Source organism: the organism of the source record quoted next, unplaced genomic scaffold (assembly GCF_019419815.1).
Source record: "Pyrus x bretschneideri cultivar Hongxiangsu unplaced genomic scaffold, Pyrus_bretschneideri_v1 Contig27, whole genome shotgun sequence".
NCBI classification, from domain to species: Eukaryota; Viridiplantae; Streptophyta; class Magnoliopsida; order Rosales; family Rosaceae; genus Pyrus; species Pyrus x bretschneideri.
The window spans coordinates 3468403-3480338 of NW_025999579.1; the positions used below are offsets into that span (position 1 = coordinate 3468403).

General features: G+C 40.9%; 2 protein-coding genes and 1 long non-coding RNA gene across 4 annotated transcripts; 2 read left to right on the forward strand and 1 right to left on the reverse strand.

The window, feature by feature from the left end:
• Positions 1–990: 990 nt before the first annotated feature.
• On the reverse strand, positions 991–1688 carry LOC108866934. The gene is made up of 2 exons (XR_007259661.1): positions 1305–1688; positions 991–1201 (listed from the first exon to the last, which is right to left on the reverse strand). It is a non-coding gene; the product is annotated as an uncharacterized LOC108866934 (long non-coding RNA).
• A 5201-nt stretch (positions 1689–6889) lies between these two features.
• LOC103942756 (anaphase-promoting complex subunit 8) lies at positions 6890–10156 on the forward strand. Of its 2 annotated transcripts, none has more exons than XM_048587643.1 (3): positions 6890–7348; positions 7441–7708; positions 8290–10156. In XM_048587643.1, exon 3 carries the CDS (start codon positions 9298–9300, stop codon positions 10138–10140), a length of 843 nt encoding a protein of 280 aa, XP_048443600.1. In that variant the 5' UTR covers positions 6890–7348; positions 7441–7708; positions 8290–9297; the 3' UTR covers positions 10141–10156. The 2 variants fall into 2 exon arrangements, with proteins under 2 accessions (XP_048443600.1, XP_048443601.1); XM_048587644.1 differs by having other exon boundaries at positions 7018–7348; positions 8290–9154.
• Positions 10157–10373: 217 nt separating this feature from the next.
• Positions 10374–11635, forward strand: LOC125478895 (protein EARLY FLOWERING 5-like). Its single transcript, XM_048587645.1, has 2 exons — positions 10374–10737; positions 11125–11635. Exons 1-2 carry the CDS (start codon positions 10684–10686, stop codon positions 11353–11355), a joined length of 285 nt encoding a protein of 94 aa, XP_048443602.1. The 5' UTR covers positions 10374–10683; the 3' UTR covers positions 11356–11635.
• Positions 11636–11936: the final 301 nt, after the last annotated feature.

The following is an 11936-nucleotide window of genomic DNA, read 5'->3' on the forward strand; positions in this document are numbered from 1 at the left end:
TATAACATTGGCGCAAAAACGGTAAAAGTGGTTTGGAAAACTGAGCTCATTTATGATCATATTCTTTACCGACGAGTTGTCTTTCCATATATGCACCCATGGTGGCCGACGCCACATCCTAAACGCAAACAACTACGGGAGACCTCTAGAAGACCAAGCAGCAACAGGGATGATGAGACGGAACGGCGGAGCCAGGAATTATTAGGTTGGTGGCCTAAGTTAAAATTATTACTACGAAATCAAATGCTCAATTTTTTTCGTTGCCTACTTAAAGCTATGTAGTTTCATTTCAGTAAGAACTTTATAGTCTGCTTTTAGGTTCTAGCCTTCAAACTTTCAAATGAATATACTATTGTATTGAAGTTTTAATTCATTAAATTTTAGTGTTGGTTAAAGTGATGAGTTTATTTATCATTTATTAACTCTTATTTTCCCTAAAAACACTTCTACGATTCAGACTTTTCATTTTCTAGGTGGGCTACGACAATTAAAAAAATCATAAAATAGGTCAAACAATTAGTATTTTTTTAGCTTAATGAACTAAAACTCCCCCAATGCTATAGCTTAACGGAGCCTTGTACTTGGCCCTATGTGTGAACTTTACTGGTGGTGCCAAAGAGAGACAAGAATAGGCCCGGGCCTATCCAACATCCTTCATATTCTTTTCTAAGCAAAAAGGATTAAAAAGAAAGGAATATCCAATTATTCTGAAAGAAAAATCCCATAGTAATAGTTTTAAGTCATGACTTTAAGTTTTTGTTCAAATCTAATCAACGAAGTAACATATGAGCGCACACTGCCGTGAGTGGAGGGGTTCACCAATCCGGAATCGGAATAAGGGGAGTTGAATTGAGGAGAAGTACGATTGAGGACAATCATAATTGGATTTTTATTACTAAATTGTCTAAAATCAGAACCCTAGGGCATTACTCTTGTTTATGCGAGCAAAATTGGGGATGGGAGAATCGAACTTAGGACCTCAAATGCAACTGGGCAAGAGTGAATACTCTTAACCAAATGAGATACAAGCCTCTTGCAAGCCCGGTAAAGTTCAGTCTATCAAAAGAAATAACGTTGGTTACAATTTGGTGGTTTTAGGCATTTATACACAACTGACGCAGGTTGCTTGTAAGGAGGTACACTATTGGTATTAACAAATCTGACTTCTCCTTGTGCAAAAGAAAGTACCCTGTGCCTGAAACTAAAAAAAATCATGACATCTTAGCATTTACAATCCTCGATAACAATCACATATTCTTGTTATGACAATAGCGATCGTGTTAAGGAAGAGAGCCTCGAGTTACCTGCGCAAGTCAAGTCTAATTATACCAGCTTGAAGGACAGTCAAATTGTCTGAATCTGGTGAGACAATGATCGCAGTGTCTTCGGAGTACCGAGTCTCGAGTATGGACATGAGTTGTGTCACCCGAACGAATACATCTGAGACGCTCTCGTTTGGGGTTCCATCATCGATGGGGGAGGCTTGATTGCGAGAGAAAGAGTGTCTGATGCATATACCTGAGGTGCACTAACAAAATTACTCATCATACTTGCTTCGCCTGTCAATGACTATATATTCTACTCCGTTGCGAGATAAAAAAAATGTGGATGTTCATTGGAAATGGTACTTCTAAAACAGCTTCTAGGTTCTTCCTTCATAAGCCCCCCCAATCCACGGGTGTCGAGAAAGCTATACTCTGGGACACTACAACTGCAAACAGAAATGCATGATGATTGCACAAAGCTAACATCTTTGGATAGATTTATAGAGGTATACTCAATCAGCATGTTTCCACAATGGCTATCATTCTGAGTTGGCCTCGAGATTTCGAAAATCATGCTACCAATTCAGATTAAAATGCATGGTAACAATGAGTTTGAATCAGGAAAATGGCATCCCCTTTGAATACTAGAAGTACTTTTATTATGAACTGGTCGAAAATTAAAAACCTTAGTGCTTCCAGAAGAGAATGCCATTTTGGAATAATTGTGTGTTCTATTCATCTCTCAAGGACGGATTTATAAGATGTTACAATCCTATAAATAAGGAAAGAAATAATTGACATAAAATCATATTAAACTAAAAATCCCAAGATTACAGGAATATACACAAAAAGTCAATAGTCCCCCTCAAATTGGTGCATATATGTCACACATGCCCAACTTGTGTAAGAAACTTGAAAACTTATGACTTGAAACAATCTTTGTGAGGATATCTGCCAACTGATCTTCCGTTCTTATATATTGCCAGTATCTCAATTATCTTCCCTTCCAATTTCCCTTTGATGAAGAACTGGTCAACTACAGGCAATATACTCAAGCTCTTTCTATCAAGGAGCATGGACTTGGGGATACCCTCTGGAAGTGCTGTTTTTTAACAGAGGGATGACTCAGAATAAATGATCCCACAAAGGAAGTTCTTCGGCCTCTAACTTCACTGCAGAAGATTCTTTCCACTAACTTCAGTGCATCCTCGTTGTCAACTCCATCATGTAACTTCATATCAAAACTCAAAACGGTAGTATTAGAATGTTCCATGCCGATATCCATGTCCGCCCCTTTCATCGCCATTTCAGATCTCAACTTGACTTCAGATTATGTCGACATGACTTCTGCATCTGGTATATGAACCGGATTTGAGAAGACCTATCCCAAGTCATCCATGTCAATTCCTTTTGTCACGTATACGATCACGCCATGAACCTTGTTTCTTTCAAAGTACCTATAGAAATGGCAGCATCATTTCAACTAACTATAAAGACATAAGCCCAAACAAATATAAAGCTTTTTCACAAATACATTAATAAATTTCATTTCTTTAGGAAAGAAGAAAATATCAGAAAATTCAAAGCTTCAATAAATCTTATATGCAATCAAATTGGAGATATAAGCCATGAACATAATTAAGAGAAGCAAAGAAACTATCCCTACAACAACTTATGATCAATCCAGACAAAGAGCATGCACACCAAACAAATCAGAATCGTTTGGGAGAACATATCTCTATTTATTCTAATGCCAAAATAAACAAAACAATAGTGCTAAGGACAATGCATTGCTCATTTCATTCACTTGGAACATTCATTTTACCCAAGCATAATACCTAAGTATATGCTAATGCCACTGCCTTTGAATTGTAGGAAGCCATAACTCCTATACATCACTTATCAAAAGGACGTGCAAATGGAAAGTTACGAAAACTATTATAGATGTCACGCCCCGATCCCGACATACGTCCAGGATCGATGCATGTCGTCATCAAATAACCGTATATCTAACATACCCGCCTCCGGGATATGTACCAAGCACATCCCATGCCTCGAATTGCGTAGTAATTTTTCGTACACTTTATGACTGCATCTAACCTCTCGTTAGACTGCCTACCTACCCTCAATAGGGATCAAGTCATTCGTAGTTCGTCATTTCACTACACTTGAGCATCCATCATATAAATCGCTATGTCTCAACAATATATCACAATGCATACCATGCAATATGTCAAAGAACCAATGATGAAGCACAATATTCTTCTCAAGCCACATTGATCAACTAAAATAATAATAATAATAACATCCATTTCCAAAGTTATTATGCAACCCCGTCAATTAATCAATTCATGAATAAAAAATGCATGATCTTAGCATTTATTTATGTTAATCAATCAATGCGATAACGTATCATTTCACGAATTTAACTAAGGAACTCTATATAATTCCCTACTTGGATTATGAGTAATAAACATGGAAATTCTAATTTACATTCACAACATCTATTAGGGGTAATTCCCATTCACTCGAACCTAGGGCTCTAGACTAACCTTATGGAAATGAGCAAGAGCAACGATTCCGGACCACTCAACAGAATCCAACAATCTTGGGTTCCGGACCACTCAACGAAACTATATTACCAAGCTGCTCTTTGTAATCTACCCAGACCTGTCATTGTACAATCATGCCTACATCAAGGAGATGGCACATTAGGCAAATCAAACACTTGGATAAGCTGCGAAGCTCGGGTGAGTGACAATAATACAAGTATATGATATTTAATTAAAACAAACCATCGATCACAATTGATAAACATCAAGTATAGAATCATGCTTTATGGAATCATAATCAAGTCGTTGAAAACTCCGTAGGAGTCACCCAGACATCCAACGATTTTTCTAATTCAAACCACAAGATTCTTAAAAATAATTGTTCATATGTACATTAAAAACTAGGGCTAGAAGGACGCAGTTCGGCCGAAGCCTACATAAGTAACCAAACAGAAAGTGGCCCCCTATCGCGGATTATCCAAGCAGAACCACCGCTGCAGCAACCACGTAGGCAGTAACCCCCTATAGCGGATTAACCAAGCAGAGTCACTCATACGCATCTGTTAGGCAGTGATCACCTATCCTGGATTAACCAAACATGATCACCCCTAAGTGTGTGTGTGTGTATGGTCATATCAAAGATGTAAGGATCGCCTATCGCGGATTAACCAAGCACGATCCATAGAAAATTGATCCCCTATTGCAGATTAACCAAGCACGACCACTAGTGACCCCCTATCGCGGATTAACCGAGTAGGGTCATAGGCAGTGATTACCCATCGCATATTAACCAAGCATGATCACTCTTAAGTATACATGGCTATAAGGATCGCCTATCGTGGATTAACCAAGCACGATCCATAAATAATATGGTCCCCTATCGCGGATTAACCAAGCAGGTGCACTAATGACCCCCCAATCGCAGATTAACCAAGCAGAGTCATAGTCCCTTACTAGCCCTCAATTTAACAAACATTTCAATATGCAATTCGAATCACTTTTTCACCAATATTACCAATCCATGAATCTAATCACATTTAATAAAAATAGATCGATGGCCAATTATAAAAAATCACATTTTAACAGAAAGCACATTTATAAAATCAAGTCATATCCACAAAAGATATTAATATAAAGAATCGGGTAATCACCATATTACATATATTAAAGTCACTCACCAAGATAAGCCCGCATAGCATCACTATGCCTCTATTAATACTAATTTTAGTTTTATAAATGATTTGAGAAATGTTGACCAAAAGTCAACTCTCGATCGTCGGTGAGGCCCACAACCCTATGTAATTTGATCCGACAGATCCGCACATCGGATTTCAGATCCGTAACTTCCTGAAATACACATTATACTTCTAGAACAACATACTAAAATTTCACTACGATCCGACGGTCGGATCTCCGCCAATTGCTAGAATTAGGTGGGGGATTAACAATTTGTTTTGCAAACTTAGAAATCCAATTCGGGAAGATCCGTAAGTCGGATTCCCAATCCGTCAGTTCCTAATATCCTCAAAAATTATGTTCTATTTTGTATGAAAGTTTGGAGACTATCCAACAGTCGAATCATCGGTTCATATTTTGATCAAGTAATGTATCATAGTGAAATTAGGTTCAAACGATCAAACCACGTCATACGAATATCAAATACAAATTCAGGACATCTAATTGAACTTAGAAGCACATCGTTGGCCCCCTCGGCACTTTATGGCTTCGACCTAGAAAAATGGGAAAACACGAATGGAAATCTAACACTACAGAGATGTAGGACTCGTCAAGAGTTTTCCATGGACATCAAGATCACCCAAAACGGAAGTCAGATGAAGGAGATATGGCCGGATAAAAAATGGTGGTTCACATGTCAAAAATGACCCATTTGGGGTCTCTCATTTTCCCTCCTTTCTCCCCCCTCTCTTTGGTCACTCCTCCCCTCCTTTTCTCTCCCACAACCTCATCTTCTTCTTGCTCCCGCTGCCATCTGGCAGCATCCAGTCCCTCCTTTTCTTTTTTAATTTTTTAAATACCAAAACGTCTCTACTTTATTCGTTATAGCTTCGTTTCACGAACAGTTTGTGTCTACGCGTTTGTGAGATCGAGCTCTATCCAAAGATATAAATTGTGACCTCAAAATGTCTACGAGTTTTAAATAAATAATTTCCAAACTTCTCTTTTCATAACTAGTTTAATAAAAAAATCTAAATTCAAACAAATTAAAATAAATTCTTGAAAAATAATATAAAATCTCAATAATACAAATACGTAGATTAAATAAGCGAAATCTAGAAACGGAATTTCACAATAGTGGCACATGAAGACAAGAGGAAAAAAAGAAAAATTGAAAGATGCAATGAAACCAAAACCCCACAAAACAGAGACACATAGAGGATAGAAGAGCATAACCCAAAAAAAAGAAAATGAGCACAAACATGTTCTTAAAGCAGCCAAACAAATGGGCATTTTTTTAGTTTTTTGGCGGAATTGCCATTGGTTTGGGGGGCTGGGTTTGTGCTTTGGACGGACTATGCATTTTGCAGGCCTTCTTTGCGGGTCTGTTTCCGCCTCCAGCGCTTAGGCCCGCTGGAGTGTCGAAATGACGGTTCTACCCATCTGGCTTTGAATTCTACGATTCCAATGCTACCCCTCCCCAACTTTAGACTAAAGTAAGGTCATTTTCTTAAAATGTTTTATTGTACTTGAGCCGGATATTTTAGTCAGCAATCAAACTAACAAAAGTATGACATAACAGTTTAAGTGAGTCACATAACATATTTGAAAAACTATTAAAAGTTATCTTTTCGAAGCAAATAGTTCACAGCGCTCATTTTATAGATATTGTAAAAGCCAACCATGAATATCTAACAAATATACGTTTAAGGATAAATATTGTAATTAATTTTATGTTTAGTTAATTCGCGTTGAGCTTTGCTTTCATGTCTTAATTTAAGGGTTGAATATTTTCTTCCTAGAAAATGAATTGCAGGCTTGCAGCCCAACAAATGCATGTACAAGCTGGGAAACATCGAATGAAATCAATCGTGTTTAATTGCGGGCAATCAGTGGTTCAAAATTCACAATTGTTTTCTTTTTATCTAATAAATCGCAAAGGAAGGTCCGCTGGTTGTATCTAAGAATTTCTGCTGACGAATGGTCGAGGTGAGTACCCGTTTTAGACCGCTAGATCCATATGAACGGTTGTAAATTTAAAACAGGCTTACGTAGAAACGGGTACAAAAATACCAGCCCAGCCCATCCAAGTTAAAATACTAAAAAGCCCTCCCAGAACCCAAAATCCTGTTTTTGAAAAATCTGAAAACAGAGAGCGCGGGGTGGCGCAGCTGTCAGCGGCGACCGTCATTCACGGCGCACGTTAGATGCCCCCGGCAAACTGTTGCAGCATTGGCTGAGTCAGTGAGTGAGCGAGTCAGTCGATTAGATGAGTTCGAAAGAGAAGTACAGAATCGAGCTTCGAACTGCGATTCGACAGCTGAGCGATCGCTGCCTCTACGCCGCTTCCAAATGGTACCTCCCAAAACCCTAAAACCCTAAATCCGCATTTCAAATTTCAATTCTTTACATCCAATTGATGCGTCGTCTTTTCAATAATTATGCAGGGCGGCAGAGCAGCTCGTCGGCATCATCGAGCAAGACCCGGTAAAGTTCACGCGTGCGAACACGAGATTCCAGCGCGGGAGCTCCAGCATCCGGCGCAGATTCCGCACCAACGACATCACCCCGACGTCGGCTGCCGGCGTGTCGTATGTGTCCACTCCGGTGATGGAGGAAGATGACATTGTGGACGGCATTTTGACTGCAGGGAGTACAGAAGAGCTGCTCATGTGCTTCGTGATCAGAACGGAAAGAAGTCGTGCTCTTTATCTGGTTTGTAACTTTCTCTGTTCTTTCACTCTCTGGAAATCAAAGTTTTAGTCTTTTGATTTTTCGATGTGTATCGCCCATGAATTTGAATCTTCACAAGTTTAAAATTGTTGAGAATACGTAGTATATAGGTAATCTAACCAAGAACACCACCAACAATTATACTGGTTCGGCGTTAGCAAGCCTATGTCCAGTCGGAGAGGACGGAGTCTTCTAAGAGAGCACTGACGAGTGTGTATCACTCGAGAACCCTATGACCCAAATACACCCAAGCTCACTCGCTCACTAAATCAAATGAGAAACGAGAAATTTTGTTCTTGTTTCTCCAATTCAAATAAGCTGTGCAACATCCACAATAACCTAAACAACACTCTCCGAGAAGTGTATCCATAAAGCCAAAGAAAAACTAGGCCGAGAACATCCCGTGAACAAGACTGACGTGGCACTTGAAAGCCACACAATGCTTTGTGCAAAACAAGCTTGTTAGTCAACAGGCTTTTGTTAAAAAATCCTTGATTTTTATGAACCTACTTATTCAGATTTTATAATTGTATATTTTTCTTTGTTTTTATTGCTTCATGAAGGCTGGAGAAAAGCGGAAAGAGGAAGAAATGATGGAACTTGAGGGGCCCCTAGGAAAGAGCGATGTTGTGAATGGTGAACTGGTTTCTCTCGAGAGGGAGTTATCAACCCTTCGCAAGAATCCCATATTGATCCTTCTGGACTCTACTTGTATGGCCTTGTGCTCAAAGACAAAGGCAGCAAGAGTCTTGCTCTTACAGTTCTTGTGGAGTCTGTTAATAGCTACCCTTGGCACTGGAGTACCTGGTCGGAGCTGCAGTCGTTGTGCACTACAGTTGATGTCTTGAATAGCCTTAAGCTCAATAACCATTGGATGAAGGACTTCTTTCTCGCCAGTGCTTATCAAGAACTCAGGAAGCACGGTGAAGGCAGGTGCAGTTGTCGTGAACCCTGAGTCGGAGATGCATCGCGAGGTCATTACCCAAGAATCACCGATGAACGCGGGTGCCGTCGCCGTCAATATCCACGATCCGCACCCCACGCCCCATGAGCCTGCCCGTGAAATTTCCGCATTCTCCTGGATTGTCCAAAATTTGATGCAAGCATCCAGGTTCTTGGCAAGACTGATCACATTTGTGGAAAGCTGGGAAGCCTTTCCACAACTCACCGCCGCAAAGGCATTCTTGCTCCCTAAATTGGTGGCGGTTAAAACCATCGCGGACCTCTTGCTTCTTGTGTTAGGGGTATAGGTGAGTAAGTTACTTCGTCCGTCTTCTCCTCAGGTATCCACCTTCTTGTCCATATAGGGTATCTAGGTGAAAGAAAAGAAAGTAAAAAGTACTTCGTCCCTTCTTGTATATCCAGCAGGTGTGTCCTTTTTGTGTATCCGTCGAATTTTACCAGAAAATGATACGTCAAAATTTTGCACTTGTTCAAATTCCCTGAGATTGTATTGTGTGTGCCTTTGCAAATTGAGCTTGAATGTTATTACTGAAAACAATACTTGAGGAGAAGACATACGAAGTACTTTACTCACCTATACCCCTAACACAAGAAGCAAGAGGTCCACGATGGTTTTAACCGCCACCAGTTTAGGGAGCAAGAATGCCTTTGCGGCGGCAAGTTGTGGAAAGGCTTCCCAGCTTTCCACAAATGCGATCAATCCTGCCAAGAACCTGGATGCTTGCATCAAATTTTGGACAATCCAGGAGAATGCGGAAATTTCACGGGCGGGCTCATGGGGCGCGGGGTGCGGATTGTGGATATTGACGGCGACGGCGCCCTCGTTCACCGGTGATTCTTGGGTAATGACCTCGCGGTGCATCTCCGATTCAGGGTTCACGGCAACTGCGCCCGCCTTCACCGGCGACTCTTGGCCGAGGTGCTTCTCCTTCGGCGATTATTTGGCAACTGCGCCCGCCTTGACCGGCGACTCTTGGCCGAGGTGCTTCTCCTCCGGCGATTCTTTGGTAATGACCTCGCGGTGCATCTCCGACTCAGGGTTCACGACAACTGTGCCCGCCTTCACCGGCGACTCTTGGCCGAGGTGCTTCTCCTCCGGGGATTCTTTGGCAACTGCGCCCACCTTCACCGGCGACTCTTGGCCGAGGTGCTTCTCCTCCGGCGATTCTTTGGTAATGACCTCGCGATGCATCTCCGACTCAGGGTTCACGGCCACTGCGCCCGCCGTCACAGGCGATTCTTGGCCGGTCGGCTCTGGTTATTCATTGGTAATGAGCTCGCGGTGCATCTCCGACTCAGGGTTCACGGTCCCCGGCAGAGCATGGGTCGGAGCGTCATTAACAACATTTTCCAACCAAGAACCTGTTGACGTCTCAACGGACTCCGGAAGGGAAGAGTCCATGTCAGGAAGCTTAATTTTTTATCGCGGAAATTGGTTGGAAGCTTTTTGAGAGTTACAAATTTTGTTGGGGCCACTTACTTTATTTATACTACTGTCATCATGTGAACCTCCGCATGTGTCCCGAAAATATAAAATAACAAAAAAAAAAAAAAAACCCAAAGTAAGGCCTAAACAGTAATTGTGCGTGTGCACAGTGACAAATTAGAAGAATTACTAGACTAATATAAATATGATATAATATACTTCCATTAAAGGAACGAATTTGGAGGGAAGAACACAAAAACATCACCCATGAAAAGAAGAGAGAGGGATGGAAAGAAACCTCTTCTTACAGGAGAGGTAGTTTTGAATCTTAAAGACGGAGTTGCACCTGTGGGTGAGATTTCTTTTACTGATAATTCAAGCTGGACAAGGAGCCGTAAGTTCAGGCTAGGAGCAAGAGTTTCAGATAACTTCGATGGAACTAGAATAAGAGAAGCAAGGACAGAATCCTTTATTGTCAGGGATCATCGGGGAGAATCTGAGTGCTTCTTATTTGGTTTATTTATAAATAAATTGTCTCTAAGGTTATTGCTAGAGTACTGATACTAAGATGGAGTGTTCTTTCACTTTCCATTGTCAGCACACTCCAGAACTTACATCCATGGTGAGTTTATTCTCTTTCGCTGTCAGTAAGATGCAACGCAAGTCTCTATTGCTTTGCATGTTTTTACAAGTAACACCTAACTTGATAAGCAATGTAGTGTCTAATTTCTGCTTTAAAATTTTAACCTTTTAAAGGAAGATTATTGGAGTGGTGAGATGGCCGTGGTGGGTTAGAGGTTTATTGTTGTTATAATTAGAGGTGGTAAGTTTAAACTTCTATCAAATTTTATAGACAAGCTTCGTCAGTGCCAACAAAATCGGTAGATTTATGAGACATTGGTATTGGGTTAGCACTTGTTTCATGTTATCTAATAATTTTGTTTCTATAATATTGCAAGATGCCAATTTCCTTCCATGACCCCAGCCTGTTTCTTGGTTCTGGATTTAGGTTCCTGCATCTGTTCGGGTAAGGAGAGAGATGGCCGCCCCAAAAGCAAAAGCAAAACCTTCACTCCCAACCACAGCAGCACCTACCCAGTCAGCAACTCCTCCTGTTAAACCAGAGTCAGCAAACTCGTCGTCAGCACCAAAAGGCAAGAGCATAGATGACTCTTATATGGCTTTCCTGGAGGACATGAAGGTGCTCGGAGCACTTGAAGGTAGACATCCAGCTGGTTAGTCAGCACCAAGATAGAAACGAAGAAAGAGAAAGAACATCGAAAAAGGATGGCATGCGTGTAGCCAAAGGAAACACAAATGCACAGGCTATTGAAGTCGAGATGGAGACCGGTGGTATTCCTTTTTCTTGCCGTTGGCATCAACTTAGTTTCCTGATGCATCGTTTCACGGTGAATTCAAAACAATATCAGATGTTGAGATGGGTGTAATGGGTTAGAAATTCAGGATGTACAATTTGTAGCAATCTTTTATTTAAAATAATTTCGCACTGCTCGTTCTTACGAAGGGGTAAGCGTTGCTTGCTCTTCTTCGCAGCGTAAGAGGTTAAAAGAAGATTCTTACTATCAAAGCAATTGCGGAGCAGTTTTTCCCCATATGTTTTTGAATCCAAATGCATTTTACAATTGCGCGAACTACGGACTTCTTGTCGTGCTGAAGCAGACACAACTTCTTCTTGTTAAGCAACCTGGTATTGCCTTTGTCTGCTTGAGATCCGGGAAAAACGGTAAAACCCTAGTGACCTTTACTTGGTATGGCTGCTTTTATGCAATGTAAAAACTCAGGACTGCTGCTTCCAATACT